Source organism: Podarcis bocagei, assembly GCF_964188305.1.
Source record: "Podarcis bocagei genome assembly, chromosome: 8".
Classification (NCBI taxonomy): domain Eukaryota; kingdom Metazoa; phylum Chordata; class Lepidosauria; order Squamata; family Lacertidae; genus Podarcis; species Podarcis bocagei.
The window spans coordinates 43,672,590-43,694,795 of NC_138133.1; the positions used below are offsets into that span (position 1 = coordinate 43,672,590).

At 41.7% G+C, this 22,206-nt stretch overlaps 1 protein-coding gene across 4 annotated transcripts in view; it reads right to left on the reverse strand.

Moving 5' to 3' along the window:
* The window catches only part of PTPRM (protein tyrosine phosphatase receptor type M), a 407,502-nt gene extending 386,890 nt beyond the window's left edge, over positions 1-20,612 (reverse strand). For 2 of the 4 annotated variants that reach the window (XM_081205536.1, XM_081205535.1), the window contains exon 1: positions 20,245-20,610. In XM_081205536.1, coding sequence (XP_081061662.1) covers positions 20,245-20,317 — 73 coding nt within the window. In that variant the 5' untranslated portion in view covers positions 20,318-20,610. Of the gene's footprint in view, positions 1-20,244 lie in introns of all 4 variants that reach the window. The other 2 variants (XM_081205534.1, XM_081205537.1) reach the window with 2 other exon arrangements.
* Positions 20,613-22,206: the final 1,594 nt, after the last annotated feature.

Genomic DNA, 22,206 nt, shown 5'->3' on the forward strand with positions numbered 1-22,206 from the left:
CTTAGTGAACAAAGTAACAGAGCATAGGGTAACTGTAAGGATAACTCAAATGTTCTATCTCTGGGCCCAGTGATTGTACTAGTTTTATATTTTGTTATGGAAAGATGTGCAAGAATAACAACCTAAGTGCCTGCTCTCCAGAACAGTAATGTTTAAATTGCACTCATTGCTTTTGTGCAGAAAACACATCTTTACAGGCCACTGGGGAAAATCAATCTTGACTTCAACCCTGACTTTCTCTTCTTCCACCTTATTATAAAAAAGATCAAAATATTCAACATGGAACAGAAAAATACTTCCTTATGAAAGTGAAGTAGGAAAGAGAAAACAAAGCCAATTCTAAGCAGAGTCATTTCATCATTGGTCCCTCTGCCCCCACTTTACCTTAGTTGCTAACTGTGGATGACATAAAGTAACTTTATAGTTTAAAAGTTATTTTGGGAAGATCTGCATATAGAACTAAACTGGCAGTCTTTAAAGAGTCTTCCAATAAGAAATAGAACACTTTTCCTCCTCTCCCTTCTGCAATCAGGAACTCAATTGTACAGACAACTGATACACCAGTGCTAACTGGCCAATTTCTATCAACGACATGAGGTATAAGATTGCTACTATTTTTACTGTCCCTGTTCCGTAACGGTTAGAGTCTGACGCACACAATGTTAGGCAATTAGGTAAAGCTTTTCCAAATACTTACAACCATGCCAGGTATAGCTCAGCTCACCTGGTGAATTTATATACAGAAACAGGAACATTTTTTTAAAAAAATAATGGAAACATATTGCACTACCAGAATGTAAGGAGAGGTATGTAGCCTTGGCACCAGGGCATGTGTGTACAAACATGTGTATACATGCACATGCACATAATGCACTCTTGCAAATGACCACTTACAAAATGAAATGGCATTTCGTATACTCCACAAAGAGGTTAGACTGTTCCCTCCAAATGAGAAAGTTGTCCAGTGTGACAATGTTAGAATAGCAGTTTTTAACCAATCACAGAATCAAAACAATGCCAAAAAATTATCTGAATGCAGACAGTGGAAAAGCACATAAGCACCACTCAACTATCACCATCTTCATTAAGATATCTTTAATAAAAAATTAATAAATCAAGTTTGTCTTAGCAATAAATAATGATTAACATGTTTGTTCAAGAAAACAGGGAAAAGTCACTTTTCCAGGACACATTGTAGAATATGATCTAATGCCTAGTGCAGTGGTACCTTGGTTCTTGAATGTAATCCGTTCCGGAAGTCCATTCACCTTCTGAAATGTTAGAAAACCAAGGCTTTCGAGAACCAAGGTTCCACTATACATTGCTCTTCAATGTCCAATCACTATTTTAAAAAATGCATTGAACTGATCCATTGAGGGAGCACTATCAATGCGCTTTGAAACAATTTCCTCTGGGGGCCTTCCAACATACATTTGCAGTCTTTAAAAGCAAAACTGAGAAGATAAGATTACCTACTTTTGATGGACCACCGTATGGTATATTAATGCAGAACTTTTAACTTGTTGAGTTATTTAAATTCCCTGAAACGTTTGTGTTCATAAGACATTGTCCAATTAAACTTTGTGAAGAATTCAGTAGCTTCAGCTGTGATCACAGAATTGTGAAATTGTAGAGTTGGCAGGTATAATGAGGGTCATCTAGGCTTCCTCAACCTCAGCCCTCCAGATGTTTGAGACTACAATTCCCATCATCCCTGACCACTGGTCCTGCTGCTAGGGATCATGGGAGTTGTACGCCAAAAACATCTGGAGGGCTGAGGTTGAGGAATCCTGATCTAGTCCAACTGCCTATAACGCAGGAATCTTTTGCCCAACGTGGGGTTCAAGCCTACAATCCTGAAATTAAGAGTCTCATGCTCTACCAGTTGAACTATGAGTAACTGGAGGTTCTTTCTTTTTACTGGCTCTGCTTCTGCTTCTACGTACAGGCCGAAATGCAAAAGGGTAGCAGGCATTTTTTTTCCTGGATTGGAGGAAAGTAATGATAAATGCTTGACAAAGAAACAGGCTCTTATCTGCTAAGTCTCCAAGGCTATATACACATTACTAGCTTAAAACACAGCTAGGTTGCTCTTTTTCTCAATTCATATCAAAGGGGGGGGGGGAGAGACAAACATCAATACACAGTATTTCATAAGATACAACAGGATAGATACAGGATCCTAATTCAAACACTCAATCTAAGAGCAATGTCTGTGTGCTGATTCCCAAACCAGCAATGAGGACACACCAGATGCAGAGTAAATTGGAGCGTATACATAGCGCTTTCCCCCTCATGACCACTCCTAAAGGCTTCATATAAATAGTATTGGGGCAAGATGGTACCTTATAGGAACCTAAAGCATAACTTCCAAGGGGCTGAAAGACCATCACCTAATGCTACCCACTCAGTTTTCCAAATAGAAGTGGAACCAGAGCAAAACAGTGCTTCCCATTCCCAATTTACAAAGTGAGTCCAGGAAAGTTTTTAATGTGTGACATTTTGATGTATTTTTAATCTTTGTTGGAAACCACCCAGAGCAGCCCAGAGTGGTTGGGGAAACCAATTTAAATAATAAATTGTTATTATTAAGATACCATGGTTGATAGTATCAAAATCTGCTCTGCGTTCAGGCAGGAATAGCAGAGTAGTCCTCCTGACAAAGTGTATCCACCAAGGCAACCCAGGCCAATTTTGTTCCATACCCAGGGCTGAACCAAGACTGAAACTGGCCTAAATAATCTTTTTCCTTCGAAAGCATCTGGGCAACAACTACTCTTTCAAGCAGCTTTCTCAAAAAGTGGGTCCTTTTTAAGGGGAGCAGGCACCACTCTTTTGCATAATGTCACAGCAACACACTCTGGACCTCACAGCCAACTCCCCCACTTGGCTAGTATGAACTGGCCACAATGGGCAACAGTAGAAAAAGAACAAGTGGTCAGTCAAATAGTTGCAAGGAACCTGTCCATGTCCTCAGGCCTCAACAACTGATATTGATCATACAAAATCAGCCCATATGGTGTATTAAATGGCATACTCATGTCTGTCACAAACATGATATTCAAGTCAGCACAAAAAATAGAGATTTCACCTACAACATGCCTGGAAAACGTATCACAGCAGGCCTTGGAAAATTCAGGCATCCCCATCACTGGAACAGGTGTTAGGAAACAACTTGGAACAGCTCTGCTCAATGGCTGCTTGAGGATGCAAGCATAATAGCAAAGAAGAATTACCGTACTTCTTTCCCACGCTCAGTGCCATGCAGTAGGCATGATTATGTGCTCTAACATGTGTTTTGTTGCCTTAAGTAATGGTTGCTCTTAGCAGCCCAAGCTCTACAGTACTAGAAAGGGGACTCAGAAGCAATCATGTTGATGGTGCACCACATCTTGCCATTCCAAAGTGAGACAACAGTATTGCCAACTCTATTGATCAGAAAATTCCCCACAGCATTCAGGAATATCTCAGATTCCATAAGTCAAGAGTTGGACTACCTCATGGCAGGTATAACCCACATGTCCTGGTGCTCCACTACAGGATAGTCTGACTAGAGATGAGAGTGGCTTTGTACCGCACCGCCATTTGGAAGCTGTCAAGTTGAACCCACTCAGAACCACCCAACAGTGATAAGCAGCCTTTTAAGCTTTTTCCCATGTTGTGTAGTAATTGTGGGTGCAACAGATACATCAATCAATCAGTGTTTTGCCATTGTAAGCATCTAAAATATCAAAGCTGTTAGGGAACTGTGGTCAAACAGCATTCCCTAATGAGTGTCTCTTGAGAACTGAATAACACAGAAAATAAGTTTGCCTATCAATGCTAGTAACTTTGTTAAGTGGCAATTATGTCAACTACTACTACTGTCTAGTGAAGTGATTTTAAAAACTGGTTTCTACACAAGATGCCTCAAAACTTCACAACACCATATCCGTTTTAGCGGAATAATTTTGTTTCAACCCTAAACAGCATCAATACTAATAACATTTTGTAATGGAGATCTAATAGAATTGGATTAACAGAGAAGATGCAGGAGAAAAAGAAAAAGTTAACATAAGGACCCACAATGGGGAGGAGGGAAGTCCATGGGAATTTATGGAATTCTCTTTTTGTTTTGGTTGCTTGATGATTGTATGTAAATTTGTAAATTTCTAATCTAAATAATTTTTTAAAAATACTAATAACATTCTGTAGGGAAAATATTTCCAGTTTGTATTGGTCTCTACAGACAGCAGGAACTGTAACTCCCCAACTCTCCCATTGTCTCCTGAAACAGATGGATGCCAACAATAATTAGACTACAGTGGTACCTCGGGTTAAGTACTTAATTTGTTCTGGAGGTCCCTTCTTAACCTGAAACAGTTCTTAACCTGAAGCACCACTTTAGCTAATGGGGCCTCCTGCTGCCACTGCGTCGCCGCTTCACAATTTCTGTTCTCATCCTGAAGCAAACTTCTTTACCTGAGGTAATATTTCTGGGTTAGTGGAGTCTGTAACCTGAAGCGTATGTAATCCGAGGTACCACTGTATCACTACGTTGGATTGTAGGGGTGCAATCCCACTCCTCTATCCAGGGCCTGATTTAGGTTTGATGAGGCCCTAAGCTACTGAAGGTAATGGGGCCCTTTATATGTCCAGCTGTCCTTTGTCAACAACAAATTGTTGCTGTTTTTTGTGTTGAATATATGCTATATGGTAATTTGTGGACCTAACAGGTATCTAAAGCCATTTGCACATAACAAAATATGTATTTTATCAAAGTAATTGTTGAACTGAAATACAATTAAGAAGAAGTATATTGATAGTGAAATAACACTGGGCAACAATTGTTTACTTTTTGAATGTTGTCAAGATTTCTACAACTGATTTAGGGTATTTTTGCACTGCTGAATCAGGAAATAGCATCCGTTTCTCTCCATCAGGTCAGGTTTATGTGCTATATTGATTCGAAAAAAATCAGATCTTGTGACAAAATCGATTACATTTTTGTGGCATTATCAGCTGATTTTTGTCAACACATATCATCCTAAATATGTTTTTAAGAGAAAAAAAAAGTTTTTCCAACAACATATATTGATTACCTGATAGAAATATCGATTACTGTAAATTGAATGGTGGGCATTGATAAAGGTAAGTACAAGTAAATTGCATGTTGCTTCACCATTTTTCAAACTTCAGGGCTTGAACTTCTGTTTCTTGGAACTCCTGGAATGCTCAGTGGCAGGGAGGTCTCTCTTCAGAGTCCAACAGTAGTCAGCCATCATGACTGCGTCCCAGTGACCCTGATACCTGGTCTCCATCTCTTTCATGTCCTGATGGAATCTCTCCCCCTGCTCATCACTCATTGAACCCAGGTTCTCAGGAAACCGGTCCATATATGAAAATAGGTAGTGCATCTTGACGCTCATGTTGCAGCCCAGGTTTCCGAAGGCAGTCAGCATGTTGTTGACAACTTCTGCGTAGTTTCTGGCCTTATTGTTGCCAAGAAAGTTCTTCACTACCAGAACAAATGCCTTCCACGCTTCCAGTTCCACACTTCCAGTTGCACTCCAAGCTTGAGCAGAAGCTGCGCAATATCTGCACAATACACCAAGTTTTTCTCTTCCGAGAAAAAACGGAGGTACTCTTTGATACCTGTTGCGGAAGAAGCTGATGCGAGCACTGTCAGAGAGGAGGTTTTTTTCCTTCAATCTGGATGCCAACAGTTCGGCATGGAGTTTCCTATACACTTCGTGGGGTGGCTGCCCCATTAACTTAGTTTTGATCCCCCAACTTTATGCTTTGCCGCACCAATTTATGGAAGATTTCGAGGTTTTATGACTTCAAACTGATCCCTTTTCGACATAATCACCCAGAACTATCGGACCTGAATACTTCTTGTCATTAAAATAATCATTTCCAATCAAAACAATTATTCGACATGGCATTTTACTCCCACCAACGTCTTCTAAAATGCTCCACACAAGCATACATGTGAACAAAAACGTAAAAAACGACATGTGGCCATAGCTCAAAAACTTGACCTGATTGAGCAAAACCAATGTGATTTTTGGATTCAGCGCATCATCTGAAAATACGCAAACAACAAATTTGTTGTTGACCAGTGATTAAGCTCTAACTTAAAATTTTGGAAATGTACAGCGTTTCTTTTCCTTTAAATTTTTTTGGGGGCCCCAAGAGAGTGGGACTCTAAGCTATAGCTTGTTTAGCTTATACGTAAATCCGGCACTGCCTCTACTATAAGAGTTGGAATGATGGCTCAGAAAGTTTATGAACTCGCTCCATGTCCTGTGAAGGGATTCACCATGAACTCATCTTTTTGGCCACATATGCCTACATCAAACTGGAGATCACTGATGGACCAGTACTGATGGAGCAAGCTCTAAGTATTTAAGCCATTTCAAAATTCGGTTCATCAGAAAAACATCTGCAAAAAGCAACCATTCTCTCTGTTGCGGGGTACGGCTGTTAGGTGAATAGATCTGTGACTAGTGCTCAAGTTAAGAAAATAATTCAGATTGCTGCTTAGGGCTGTGGCAGCTCTGCAGGAAAGACAACAGTTAAAACTCGATTTTTACTTTGAAGGTGGCAGCCGCAAATTGCTATGAATACACAAAGATCAGGAACTGCTGAGTAAAAAGGTGCCACTGTAACTCTTCATTATGGAGAAGTACTTTTAAGATGTTAGATTCACTTAAATACCCTTTCCCCCTATTCCGTATACTTTAAAATTACCTCTACCCACAAAGGATTTACAGCAAGTTAGCAAGATGTACAGAATGTACTCACTTTGGTAAGAGCAGAACACTGTGCTTCTAAAGTTAAAAACTAGCCCCTTGCTGAAGTGTCCTTTTAGCAGTCTCCCTTTTAGCTGCTGCATTAGAGCACAAAAACACTCCCCCATCATCGTTTCTCCAGTCCCCATGCAGTTTTCCAAAGCCCTGAAGTTTAATTCACCACAAAGACTTAATAAGGTTTAGACTCTTAATACAATTAGTAATGTAGCTCACAAATTAACCAACCCATTAGCACTCCAAAGAAACAATTCCAGAGAAACTCTAGCTAACATGGGGATTAAGAATGACTTCTTATGAAGTGAAAGATTGAAAGCTATTACATATTGCTGCATGTAATGTATATGAATATCATTTATTATACAGAAGAGCCTGACACACCATTCTGGCGTTACATGATTTTCCATAAAATGATGAGAAAACCTAAGGCTTACTGTATAGAAACTGGCAGCTCTCATGGCCATCTAATAAAAAGCAATGTCCAACATACATATTGTGCTAACATAACTTTCAAATAAAATTGTAATATGCCTTATTTATTTTTTTAAATGCTAAGGTAAAATACCAACACGTAGTCTAACGGCATTGAATTAAATCAAAATGTTGTTAAATATGATAAACTGTGTTATATGCTACTTTAACAATTATTAATGACAGGCATTCAGTTTCCAGCAGAGTTTTAGATTTTCCACTAGCTGCAATCTGAAGGTGTTGTTCAGGGCTGTCTTATCCATTAGGCTTAGTGGTGCCCCCACCAGGGCGCCTGCCCATCAGTGGGAGTCTGGGACCAAGATTTGGCATCCGGGAACAGCTGTGCACTGCTCGTGTTTGGGGTGAGTGAGTGAGGCGCTGCCGCTGAGGCAGCCAGCTCCAGACCTTGCTCTGCCACCACCCATCTTCTGCCCGGCCTGGCCTTGCTCTGCCACCACTCATCTTCTGTCACGCTTGCAGGGGGCGTGTTATTGCCCCCTGCATCAAGGGAGTCCTGGGCCCGTGTCATGCCACCCCGCCAGACAATCTGGTGGGCAGGCGGCATGGTTTGCCGTGTTTAAACAGCAGCAGGCCCACCAGTTCCTCCCTCCTCTTTGCCAGCTGCTTCCTCTGCACTCGGATCCTGATCCTTCTGTGACCCGTTCATGGTGCACCCAGCCCACTGCTGCCTGGAGCCGGATGCACGGCTTGCATTCTCCTCTCCGCTGCTCTCTCTGGTGTGTTGCGACGCAGCTGCTTTGAGCGACAAGGAGGCTGAGCCGGTGAGGAGCCTGTCTGTGTCAGAAAATCGCCCGGTGCTTCACCTTCTGACACGCTGCTGCTGGCTTCTTGATTCCAAGCAGCAAGGGCACAGCACCTCTACACACACACTCTTCAGCGCTCCTCCACCGACCACCCCTCAGCACTTCTTCAAATGCGCACTCCACAGCCTGCCAGCCAGAGCCTGGTGTTATTAAAATGTTATAAATCGCATTAAGACCCAGAATATGTATCTGCAACAAACTGTCCTGGGAGCTTACTGGGATGTAGAGCATCCTTTAGTTCAATCTCTTGAGACAGAGTATAGCCTCTTCAAGTATTCTCGCCAGTGCCACATCCACATTTGGGCAAGGTACTGAACATAATATTTTAGTTGCAGTTCATTCATTTTCGGCTTTGTATTCTTGTTATTTAAAAAGTGTACCTAGACATTCCGTTGTTGCGCCCATAACCTAGGTTTAAGGTGCCATTTAGCTCCTAGCTTTCATATCTCAGTTTCTAACACTGGCTGAACGGGTTTCTAATGCTTAAAACTCTGCTCTTAAATTATTTCCATCTGCATCTTGGGCTCATCTTAATATAAACACACTGTTGTTTATCACTGAGCAAAGCAAAACGTAATCTAGGTAAATTTATTTCCCTTACAGATACAATATCAAGATAATATTATGGGTAGCAATCTTTCAGCTGAAAAATATATATTGTGGTCTTGCATAACAGCTATTCGTATCCTCCCTTGTCTGCTGCCTGCTGTTGCTGTCAAATTCACACTGTGACCACATCCATTCTAGGCCAATCAAAAATAATCTGAAAAGTGTTAGGTGATACCTGTTCATATTTACAGGATTGTAGCCAGAATGGGGCCAGTGAGTGCACTGCCCACATGGAGTTCCATGCCTTTTATTTTTTTTTAAAAAACAGTCCTTTGTGACACCAAAACATTTTTCATTTTAGGAGGGAAAGCTTGCTTTAAGCAAAGAAACATGTTTAGCTAAACAAAGAAACCTATGCTGCTTTAAAGCTCCAAATTCTACCCATTTGATGCACCTAAGGTTTTCCGGGCTCAGGTTAGCACTTTAAACATTACTACTGCATGGACCTTGTTTAAGTAATCCTGGAATATATTGCCTTCTAGGACATTCTGCAGGGCATGGAAATTAAATGGAGTAAGGATGTCGCCACTTCAAGATTATTCTGCTTTAACCCCTGGTTAAACACTGGGGTCAAATATATCCCAAATTAATAAAACTTCTACAGCACCATGTTTTCTATAACTCTGTAGGTTAAGTATTCTACAACTATGATAAAGTTATAATTTTCATATGGCGCTTCATGGCATATCAGTTACCGTATTTTTCCGTGTATAAGACTATTTTTGGGGATTCAAAAATAAGAAAATGGGTGGATATTGCCCAGAGTTCTTGAGCTTTTTTTGAGGGGGAGGGGGATTGCCAAAAATCACTCACCCGCCTGAACAACACTTCCTATCGCACACAACGCAAAAGCCACCAAACGTCTGACCGTGCGCCGCCAGCAGCCACCTATCACTCGCCCAATTGCCGATGCAACAGCCAATAAAAAAAGCCCTTGCTGCAGCCAACAATCATCCGCTGCCAGCAATCTACAGCTCCCAGCAGTAACCAATCCCCCGTCCCCACAATGCACTATCCATGTATAAGACGAGCCCAATTTTCCAACACTACTTTAACGTAGAAAATCCTCGTCTTATGCACGAAAAGTATGGTATATCCTTACAACTTTTGGGATCAATTTCTGCCCTATCTGATCATACAAAAAATTGAAAATTGAAAATCTGTGCACATCAGGACCCAAGGATCAAAGTGACCCTGCAAAAAGCTGCTTTAAAACAAACAAACGTACCCTTGATGTCCATTAATGCTTAGACCAGAACATGTTATTTCAATTTCTTGTTTATTTCTTAACCACCTTTCACCATAAGGTCCCAGGGTGCGTTATACAATATCATATATCATTATTATTTTTAAAAAAAATCTTTATTTTATTACAGTGGTACCTCTGGTTACGAACTTAATTCGTTCCGTAGGTCCATTCTTAAGCTGAAACTGTTCTTATCCTGAGACGTGCTTTCGCTAATGGGGCCTCCCTCTGCACACAATTTCCATTCGCATCTCAGGGCAAAGTTTGCAACCAGGAGCAGCTACTTCCGGGTTAGCAGAGTTCGTAACCCGAAGCGTTTGTAACCAGAGGTACCACTGTACATTTATAGACCATCTTTATCTTCCATGGAGCTCAAGGTGGTTTATGTGGTTCTCCTCTTCCACAATTAATCCACACAGCAACCCTGTGAGTTAGGTTAGGCCAAGAGATGGTGATTGCCCAAGGTCACCCAGTAAGCTTTATGACTGTGTGGGGATCCAAACCATGGTCTCCCAGGTCAGACTCCAACACTCTAACCATTACACCACACAATTATAAAACAAGGAAAACCTTTACAAACAGACAGAACATATTCTTGAGAAAATGACTCTCCCCCACTAGTTTCATAATAGACAAATTCTCTCACTTTTCTTAAAATCACTGCAAACAGATTCAATGGTCAATAATATCGCACAGGCTTCCAAAATCCCTTCACAAATATCAGTTTTTAATCCAGTCAGAATCTTCTTCATGACCCAACAAAGCTTCTTTTTCCTATCATTGCTATTTGCAGAGATCATGTTGAACAATACATAACTAATTCGGTTTTTGGAGTCATTTTGACCCCAGCTGCATCAGAAGGATGTAACAGGGGGAGAAAGAACCAAGAGCAATTGTCACCATTTGAAGTTAGCTCCCAAAATAGCCAGCTGATTGCCACCATACTGGAGCAGGTTTAGAAAAGGGGGACTGATGGTTTTTTGTTTAAATTTCACCTCAATTTAGCAGTTGTCAGTGATCTGATTTGCACGTAACACTAAGGCTACAAACGCACAAAGCAAGAGCAGCTGGAAAACAAGTCAAGCTTTGTAGAAACAGGCCATGGTTTGTTTGCTCATCTACGCAGTGACTCATGATTTGTTGAGCAAACCACTGTTAAAACAAATCATGACACAGTGTTATGTGCAAACACAACCATTCAATTCTTGCCCACCTGTAAACCAGCATTCTCAGTAAGATTTCTAACAGTCTATTTCTTAAAAATTCAGATTGTAGTGTCAGTTTTGGAAACAAGTTAGCTGTTATTAATACATGCTCTTTCCCTCTATATATGCACAGAGCATACTCTAAAAGCAGCTCATCCTATTAAATCTACCTCAGCACTGCTTCTACATTGTCCAGGATATGACAGGTATGATGGGAGACAGACTAAGGCTACAAGGGCCACTAGAAAAGCCTTTTAAGAGTTGTTAATAAATTATTATCATCACAATGCTTTTATTTTTCTTTTAACAGTATCTACTAAAATGGCAGATGCCATCAGATGCAGAGCAGGTTTCTCTTGTCTCCTACCTGTTCCTTCTGCACAGTGGTGCAAAACTGAAGAAAACAGGGGCCCTGACCATATAACAACTCATTAACAAGGCAGCAAATGGTAAAAATATGACAATACATGCAGACTGGGGATACAGTAGAGCAAAACTCATAAGTTAAACCATTAAGGAAATAAAAGCCTCCTGTGGAGCTATACAGAACCTGACAACAAGCAGGGAATGAGTATTTAACAGCTTTATTAGAAGTGTGCATGCATTGTCATAGTAAATTACATTTAATCCCAGTCACATTACAGCAGTGCACAACAGTTTGGGCTGAGCATTTTAAATGACACTCAATGTATATACAAGAATCTACAATGTGTTATAGATTTCTGCCAAATCAGACTTTCTGTAAACAACTTAGAGGTTCTATTTACAATCAAGTGGTATATAAATTTAGTTTAAAATAAAAATAAAAAACCATGCAAGATTACCAGACTATAAGCAAGGAGTGGAGTGGCCAGAGTTCTGTAAGGCCTGGAAAGGCAGAGCCCAGACTGACTCCAGCTACAGCTACTTGTTATGTTGTAGTTATGTATTTTTTTTTCATGTTGTAAGCAGCCTTGAGCATGGTTTCAACTGTGGGAAGGGGGCATACAAATAAAATTATGTTTGTTATGTATGTAGTAAGTTTGTTAAACCATAGTTTACAGTTGCAAGTGAACTCAATACCAACCTATGGCTGCTTTCACCAGCTCCAGTATTTTCTTCCAGTCGTTACCACAGTTAACTACAGTGTCTAGTGTTGGGATCACCATTTTTTCCCAGCTCATGGGCACATCTGGAATTTTCAAAAAGAATTATGACACTACCCCAAAAATGCTGCAAATGGGGGATTTCCTTACATCTTGGAGGAGGTGTAACACAACTCTCAGCAAAGAGCAATGGGAATAGTGGGACGGGGGAATTCTACAGCCTTTATGGGCACTGAAGAGAGTTTATATGGATGTCATTGGAGGGATAGGCTATTGGAAATACCAGATCTAGGATGTATATCCACTTTTAAATGATTTCATTAGCAGAGCAAGCTCCTCCCACCTCAGACATCCAGCGGTGTGACCCTTTGTTTCTGAGTAGTGGAAGAAGAAACCAGGCAGGTGAGAAGGGTGGGTATGGCATATTGGTGTTACGATTTGCTGATATGCTAGGCATAGTTGTTCATGTAAAAACAGAACACCACATTCTCAATTATATGAGCTCTTTTTATATTATTTCTGTATTCAGTCATATGTCTGAATCTTAGCAGAGTGCACACAAGGCTACAGCCGCAAGCCTCAAAAAGTCACATTACCACCTCAGCAGTGCTAAGGCCCACCTTAACTACTTTGTTCAACTAGAACCACATAAAGATGTTCAGGGGGGAAAAACATAGAAACTCTGTGTCAGGTCAATTGCTATCTAGATAACTATTCTGGGTAGCTAGCTAAATACAGTTGTGAAAACTCTTACATCCATCCCCTGCTTTACTTAGCACCTAGTATGGAAGGGTATGTTGTCAGACAACAGGTTGCATTTCCATCATGGCTAGCAGCTCATTCGGCCTATCCTCCATAACTGTATTTAATCCTTTTTCAGATTAAAGACACACCTTGATCATCTATGAATATACTGCATTAAGAAGCATTTCTTGCTCCCTTTCTAATTTATTGAAAACAAATAAGACGTTGTTTCTATTCTACACACAACACATAGGTTACTAAGATCATCTCAATTCCATCCCTATAAAATGGCAATTCCTACAAGCCCTTAAAATCCCACTCACCATCACTCTTTGGAATTCCTTGTTAACACCACTGGACAGGACTCAGTCTACAACATCATCGCTTAATTGGCAAAATGTTATTGTGGTTGTAATGACTTTGGCTAGTTTTTTGTTCAATCCCTTTTGGCTAGCTACTCTTTCCTTTCACCACATTCCGAATACTCCCTTAGTCCCAAATTGCTGCTACATTCTCCGACACATACAAAATCTACAAGTTTCAGAACACAGTGCAACAACCAAAAAATTCAATTCCTAGCAAATTTAAAAGTAAACACTATTGCAGCTAAGTTCTAAAAATGTATTTTAGGTGTACCAAAGAACTGTTTGTACCCAGAGGAATTCTTTAATTCTTTTTTTCCTTGGAAAATGAAACTTCTCATTGTGCTGAAGAAATGTGAGTCGAAGCACATCTAGTTCATGAGAGTACTAGACTTAATATTTCACCCACAGATGATCCCAAGACAACTGTAATCCAAATTTCAGTAGCTTTACCCTCATAGAGAGTGATTTTAAGCAAAGTACATTTTGCCAAAGTTATATTCAATATTATAGTTTCATGTTTGTTTGAACAAACATACTAAAACATGCACACAGTGTAATTTTACAGTACTTCTTCAGCAAATGTGTACAATTGTTTCTGTAAGTTCATTTCCCTGTTAAAGCCACTAGCAAAGTAAATGACTAAAAATATAAACAGCAAGCAAACTCTTTCAGTTTACTTTCCTTCAAAAAGGTACCTAACTTACGTTAGATCAAACTTTCAAATCACTCCAAATGCCTTAAATACCGTACTTCTTTGTGCCTCAAACTCAGAATGTGCCAAGTTCAGCATACAATCATGGCTTATGAACGTGGATTTAGAGATGCAGCTACACCTAGTGATCAGCAGTAGATCACAGCAAACAAAACTCGGTAGCTGAATGACTTCATGCCTTTAAAATAAAAACCAGAACACTAACAAAAGCCCAAGTGAGAGAGCTGAAAACAAAATGTATAGGTAACACACACCACCAAGAATTAAAATGTGGTGGTGTTTATATGTTTATTTGCTTGTTTACCTAGTAAACTTTGCCAGAACAGGTTCTCCAAACTAACAATGAATAAAATTGAACACACTGGGAAAACTGAATTGCTAGAAGAATTTATTTTGCACACTCATTTGTTCACCAAAACGAATAATGTCATCATTAAGTGCTATTAACTTAAAATAAAATAGAGTCAGAATTCAGAGGACAACTTTATGCTTGCCCAAGAACTTGTGCATACCACATCTGATGTGGGATTGTAACTTTTTAAATATTTTGAACAGGAAACTCCATTACCACTTTAGAACACATCCCTCAGCTGCTACATAAAGTAGTTTGCAGCACAGCATTGGGCTGTTATTTGAGAAATTGAAGTTCAAAGTTACCGTAGGTGTGGGGGAACTATCTGTACGGTACTTTGAATCCTGGGGCATAGGTGTTTTTTAAAATGGTTGCAATGTATCCTAATTACCAAACAACTACAAAACCTACAGAACAGTATTTGTAGAAAATTCTTAGTATGAAACTAGTGAATTGTCCTGCTGCATCGGTTAAATCCAAAACACACTGGATCTGTGTCAAGGCTGCCACTGAATGCAACAGCTTTTGAAAAGAATTGCAGAGATGGCTTTTCTAGAAGGTCAGCCTAGTTTGGCTAGTTTGTTAATTTACCTCACTTCACTCCCAATGGGAAAGTCAGCTGCACACACATCACAAATGACTGGAACATTTTCTCAGCTGAAGAACACAGAGAAACCAGACACTAAATGTTCCTCCCCTCAGCCATTGCTACATAACTCTGGTGGGGTGGAGGGGTTGCGATTTTTAGGTTTTTTGCTTTTAAAGGAAAAGAAAAGCATTTTATGACTATACTGCAAATCCAGCCTCTACAATTGTCAATCCAACAGATTACATCTGCATTAAACACTTCTTTTCTTTTTTTTAAAAAAATACATATACACTGTAATTTTTCTGGAAGAGTCTGATAACTAAACGTGAGACCAAAGATGCATTATACGAGTTTCTTCAGCGTAATTACATCCTTGTAATATGCTGTAGGGTATACTTTTCTCCTCTATATTATCATAATAACAGTGCCATTTTAATCAGTGACTGAACAGAAAACTTTAATTTTTTAATAAGTAACACAAGACAAGTCAGAGATGGTTTCAGCACGAAAATCATCATATAAGAAAAGAGACAGACAAGAAACAGTATAAAGAAAACATAAAGAGTGCTGCGTGTGCAGTTCCCAGCACTGGGTCCCCGGTATCTACTGCCTGGGGCAGTGCGAGCAGTTCCTGTAGCTGGATTAAAACCAGGGTGATCCGATGTCTGGTGTGATCAGTTCTGACATCCTCCACCGTCCATTAGGGATGGGAGTAGGCAGAATCTAAATGTAGGCTCATCTCGCCTGTCTAATACGTGGCTGGCTCAGTCAAACTATCCATTGGAAGGGCATGCATATACACATGTGCCTTTATGTGCAGAGTGATCTTTGGGATTGGGACCTACCCACATAAATTCAAGGAATTTCACCAGATACACAAAACAAACAGAGGTAAGCACACACACAGTGATGCTCATCCCCCTACAACCACTAACCAGAACTTTCATGTGTTGAAGTTTACACATCCAGCTGTGAGACATCAAACGTACATTATTAGCCAAATGCACAGAAATCAAGTGGCATATGTGAATGAATAGCTCTTATGCAGGCAGTTATTCTCTGTGCGGAATGGGGATTGGAGACACATTAGTTGGCCCAATTCTCTCAGCATACCAGTCCCACCCTCCCTTGCAGCGCCTGATGTCCATGCAGCATGTGGACATACATTTGTATAGAGATCTACATGCCTGAAGTCTAATGTGCAAAGTCACAATCCGTATGCTCCATGTTTGGGCTGTGCACGTGCTGTTTGTGTGGTCATGTATGAAGCTCTAACAAAACATTCAACACCCCAGTGCACTGTAGTGAGAATGACACACTAAAGTTCGGGTTTATACGGCAAAATTCCAGTTATATTCCCATGCCTAGAAAGTAACCATAAGACTTGCAAACCAGCCTTTATTTCTCTCGTCTGCAATTTTGCACCCACAATAAGGTCTTTGTCTCACACTATTGTGTTTAAAAAAACAGGACTGCAACATAGACTTCAGAATGTTTGTACACAACACTGCACTGAATTAACCAATTATGAACCAGTTAAGAATGTATGTACTTTAATGAAAAACTGATTAATAGACACAGTTTTGCTTTGACTGCATCTATGTAAGGACGCTCCCAATATATTTAATACTGGCACTAGAACTAACTTTTGAATTCTAATATAGCATTTAAAATATGGCATTTTATAAAGGAGTGATTTCTTTGCAGTCTTGGTCACTTTCTTGTCCCCCGTCCCCCCATCACTCTCAAATGAATACACATTGTAAGAAAATGAAGTTGTACAGGTGGGGTGTAAAAGTTAATAGTTTTCCCAATACTTTTTATATTACATCCTTTCCTTTACATAATGCTATATGTTACAAGAAGCCCATAAATACATTACTGACAGCAGATATAGGCATTCAAAGTTCAGGTGCTGTGCCAGCAAACACAACAAGGCTTCATGAAACTCCAAAGTTAAAATATTAGGTTGAAATCCTAACCATTGTGAATACTTGGTTTTAGGCTTGAGGTATTAGCTGGTATACAAGTTTTCTGCCACCACTTTATACAAGAAATAGCTGTACAGGTTAACAATATTATGTTATACTGTAAACAAAAAGCACCAACTTTCTGCAGGCTTTTTGAATATGTAACTCATTCAAAAAAATAAGGCGGTTATAAAAATGCATATTTTTCAAATTCCATTACACCTCTATTGATCTTCCATTGCAGTTGATATGAACTCATATGAACAGACTTTTCACTGTATACAAAACATAAAATTTAAGATTATGCTGTTACTGACATCTCTTGTATCCTATTTCTATTTGAACAAAAGCATTTTCAAAAGTCGTTTGTTTTACCTGGCACTGACAAAATAAATAAATTTAAAATCAATGCTGATAAAAAAGTAGCATTCTGTATATTATTTAAACGTTGTCTACAACCATATTTCAATTGAAAGGATTAAATGTGCTGAAATTAAATATACAGGCAAAACCTATTAACTATTAACTATGTAGAGATCCCAGGCACACTTACAGTCCGTTCCTATGCAAGTTTATTCAGAAGTAAGCTGAACTGTGTTCAATAGAGCTTGCTGCCAATCAAGTGTGTAGGGACTAGTGTTGAAGTCCTACTGCAGTAAAGGGATTTACTTTTACAGTATATGCTTAGGATGAGGACACAAGCCTCAGAACAATCATTAGTTTTTACAAAATGGCATGATCTTAGACAAGAATCACAACATTTTTGATACAATCCAAGAAACAATTGCTTTTTCAACTATAAACTATCATTACTGTTTATTATCTTTGGGGAATTTGTACACCTAAGGTGTTTATTTACAATTTCAAACTTGTAAGAATGTCACAGAAAAACTCAATGCTTTTTGTTAATAGTTAACTTCTCATCCCAACAATGTCTTGAAAACAACAGCAAACCAACAGCAATATAAATATTTACTGTAACTTTTGCTCTTGCTGATTTCCTAATGATTACTTCCTAAGAAAGACTCTCCAGTGGGGACTGGCCGAACGTAACACTGAAAAACTTTTGATACATGCAGATTCAGTATATAGCAAGGATAGGGAAACCTGTGGCCCACCAGGTGTTATAGGGAATCCCATTAGCCCTAGTCAGCATGGACAATGGTTAGGATGGTAGCCCAGGAGTGTCTAGAAGGCTATAGGTTCTCCATCTCTGGTGTACTGCATTAAAAAATAAGAAGAAAAGCTCATCTGTTCTCTTGACATCTTTCAGTAATTTCTGCAGTTGCCCATACTCTATGCTCCAAATAATAGTGCTGTCTGTAGTACCTACCGTTACACATATAGATATTTACCCATACAGGCACAACAGGCTTTTTGGCATACAACTTTCCAATACTTAAACATGAAAACTGGTCTGAAGCTTATTGACTGGAACAGGAAACTGGTTTTTCTTTTTTGCAATCTTCTATTGGTAGGCTAATAGAAGAATCAAGTATTACAGAATTGGTGTTGAGATAGTATTGTTTCTAAGCAAGGCAAGCACACACTTCTGCGCATGCAGCCCCACATATAATGCTCATTTCTTCCAATATTTTGACAAGTTGTGCTGCAAATTATACAGTTAAGCTGAGGTGTGGCTTTATCCCAATAAAGTGAGAGCTAACTGCGAGTAAAGTTTCATGATTCACAGCTCAGCTACAAATAGCCTCATTGAAACCAGAGAAGGGACGGGGGAGAGTTTTTCTTCAGAATTATATTTCATACCAGGGGAAACCTCTGGAACGCCTCTCTCGCAATGAACCTTCTGACTTATCTAGAAATGTAGAAAGGAACTTTTGAGAAAACACAGGCTGCTTTTATACACATAGCGTCCCTGGAACATTCCTTTAAACCAGAATGTGTTTACAGAAGCCATGAAGAGCGGATTTCTTAAAATCCAAAACGTAGGTTACACAAGGGTGCTGTACACAAGCACTACTTAATGGACGAAACACCCAGTACCCTGCAGCCAAGGCAACAACCAGAGTCCTACTTCTCCTGATCAAAGCACGTAGAAGAACATGGAACCCAGATGTCTTCAATTTCTGTCATAGGTTTCTAGAGTTCATATGAAAAACAAACAAAATGAGCCCAAGTTACTCATCCCATCCAACTATGTGGAACTAACTGTTTCATAATCCAACTACAGACCAAAATTAGAGGGTTGTATGCCTCACACGTACCATTAAAGCATGTTACGCACACTGGAGGGTATCCAGAGGAGGAGAGCCCAAGCAGTGAGGATGCTGAGGCAGTAAATGCCTGCCAGGTAGAATTAAAAAGTTACGCCTTGATTATCACTTCACTGCTACAAAGTGGGGAGAAATGAAGGAATCACAGCACAGGGCACTGCTTCGCCCAAAGCTTGACACAACTTGACCAGCACTGGAAAAGACTTCTTCACAACAACTACTCTTAAAAGCTCGGGACCCCTGCGTCCCCCTGCCACACCTGGACGCCATACCAAAGGGGCTGTCAGTCACACAGCACTCAAGGCACAAAGGTCGCCTCCGCCCCACAGTAGTCCAGCGAGGACTTGCACTACACAAACTGGGTGGCTAGTCGGACTGGAGAGAGGGGTCCGCGCAAGGTATTCTGGGCAGCTTTCTCTTGCCTAACTTCTCTCGCCACCCAGCACGAGAGACCGTGGGCTCCAGCGCCCCCGCCACGAGCTCGGCTCAGAAAGCGGCCAGCAGCCCGCCCGCCCGCCTCGCCTCGCCTAGACGGAGCGTCCCTGCCTGGGAAGGGAGAGAAGCCCGGACATTTGCAACTGCTGGCCGGGAGCAGCCAACTTGCAGAAAGTTGTTTGGGGGTTGGATTTAAAGCAACGGCCCTCCACACACATATATATATATTTAAAATGTAATGGTGGTTTTTTGTTTGTTTTTTTTAGAATTCCGAATTCCCGCCTCCCTTTCGAGGGAGGGAGCTCGTCGAGTTGTGCCAGACTCCGCGTCTTGCACTTTTGCACCCGGCAGCCAAACTAACGGGATCCCTCCCTCGGCGCCTGGAACTTCCCCTTCTCCCTTCCAAGCGTCTCTCTCTCTCCTTCCTCCTTAAATCCACTCAGCAGCTCCAAGGCTCACACCCGACAAGGGGGAAAAAAATACCTCCCCATTCCCCAAGGCAGCCCGTCCCGCTTCACCTTTCTCCACACAAAGCTCCTGAAGGAGCCTAGCAGTCGCCCAGAGTTCATTATTATGATTCTGAAAGGGACTCCGCGGGGTTTGCGTTACCTGTGAACGTCTCGGCTGCCGCTGCCAGCAAAAGTCCAGCCAAAGTCAGGAGGCAAGTTTCAACTTTCCCCATATTTCCTTCGTCTCGAGAAAGACCCCCCTCCGGCCCTCCCCGGTCCTGGGGGGTTGGGGAGGCTGGCGCGGGCGCCCTCCGTGGCCCTTTCCTCGCGGGGTCCGCCGGCCTGAGAGGGGGCTCCGAAAAGCAGCAGCAGCGTCGCGTCCCCGTCAGCAGCGCCCTCCCGGCCCCCGGGAAACTCCCGCCAGCCCGCGCGCTCCCTGTTGCGCCGCTCCAGCCCCGCAGCCGCCCAGCCGCGAGCGCCGCGCCGTCTTCGCGAGGAACTCTCTCCTCGCTCCAGTCCCCGCACTGACTCGCGCTCCCCCCGGCAGCCAGGCAGGCGCTGAGCAGGCAGCCGAGAGCCAGCCAGCAGCCAAGTCACGCCCAGCCGCCGACGAGGCCGCCTTTCTCCCGCTAGAGGGCGAGTGGCGCCAAAAGCGGCACCCCCGCCAGGCAGGCTGGCTGGCTGCTCGCTCGCTCGCTCGCTCCGAGGACCTCGCCGCCGCCGCGTTTGCTCTTGTGGGAGGGAGAAGCTAACGGGACAGGCGCGCTAAGTGGCTGTTGCTGCTGCGGACCCGAAAGTCTTCTTTTTGAAATGCCCGCACGAAGGTAGGCTCCATGAGAAGAGCGGAATAGCGCCGGACGGAAACGGAGGAACCAAAACTGTGAGGGAAATGCAAATAAACAAAGCAGCAGCTCGGGGGAGAAGAAGTCCTACGTGCCGCGCACGAAAGAAACGCGGGGGAACTTTGTTGCTGGAACCTGGGCAGTGCGCTCTTCTCCGCACAGAAATTATGAGCTTGCACTAGTTTATCCCGCCATTCAATTTATTATTTATATCGCTGCCCCAATGCTAAGCAGTAAGTCGTTTTGAGGCTTCCCCTCAGGTGAGTGTTGCAGCTGCGCCCCACGTTAATTCTTGGGAGCCAATCCGGGCCGCTCTGGCTTCTCTTGCAGGGCGCGACTTAGCGCTGCAACTTCGGCCGGGCGCGCGGCTGGCCCGGGACGTGTGCAGAGCGTGCTTTTCCCTGGCTCGGATGACCGCAGCCAACCTCCGCACGCGTCGGAGATCGCTGGGAAAGAATTCCAGGCGAAGGCTATTTGCAGGCCCTTTTTTGTTTATTGTTACGCCTTTCAGACGCTTAAAATCTGAAAAGGAATAAGGCAGATCATCTGCAGCTGCATTCGCATAGCAGTTTATCCCATTTTCACGACTGCTGATTTCCACATTACTGCACACTTGAGCTTTCACACAATTTAAAGCCGTTTCTGGAATTATGGTGGAATACAGTGCAAAGTTTAGCACACATTCCCGTATTGTCTGCAAGCGGATTTACCAAAATGGCAGAGAAAAGTAGAGAACGACAAGGCAGCAAGCGCAGTTGGACATTTGTGGACAACTAGTTAATTTCTTTGGAAGAACTAAAGTCTAAAAGTTATTAGCAGTGTGGGCTTGTATTTTGTCTGTTCAAGTTCAGAGGCATTCTTGAGAGTAACACCTTGCTCTTAAGCTTGGCTTTCTGATTACAATTATGTGGGGAGACAAGTTACAATGAGGGAGGTGAACTCTGCACATGTTTTCAAGCATGCTCTTCCAGATCTCTCTCCATGAAGCCCTAGTTTAAAAACGGAAAGAAATGTCATCCCTGTATAGTATGGAGCATTTCCCCCAGTTTTTAAAAATACGGTATGTTTCCTACACCCCTTTCCCCCCTGCTCCTTCCATTTTCCTACATCTTTTGGCATCCCTTCCCAAGGAAATGATGCAGTCAGCCTGCTGTGCCTTCTCTACCTCTGCAGAAAAATAATTGGAGGTGGGAAAGAAGAGGGAGGTGTTCTTTCTGATCCCTGCAAATTGCTACTTTTTGCCTTCCCACCAGATATTTCTTATTCTGCTTAAGAACATG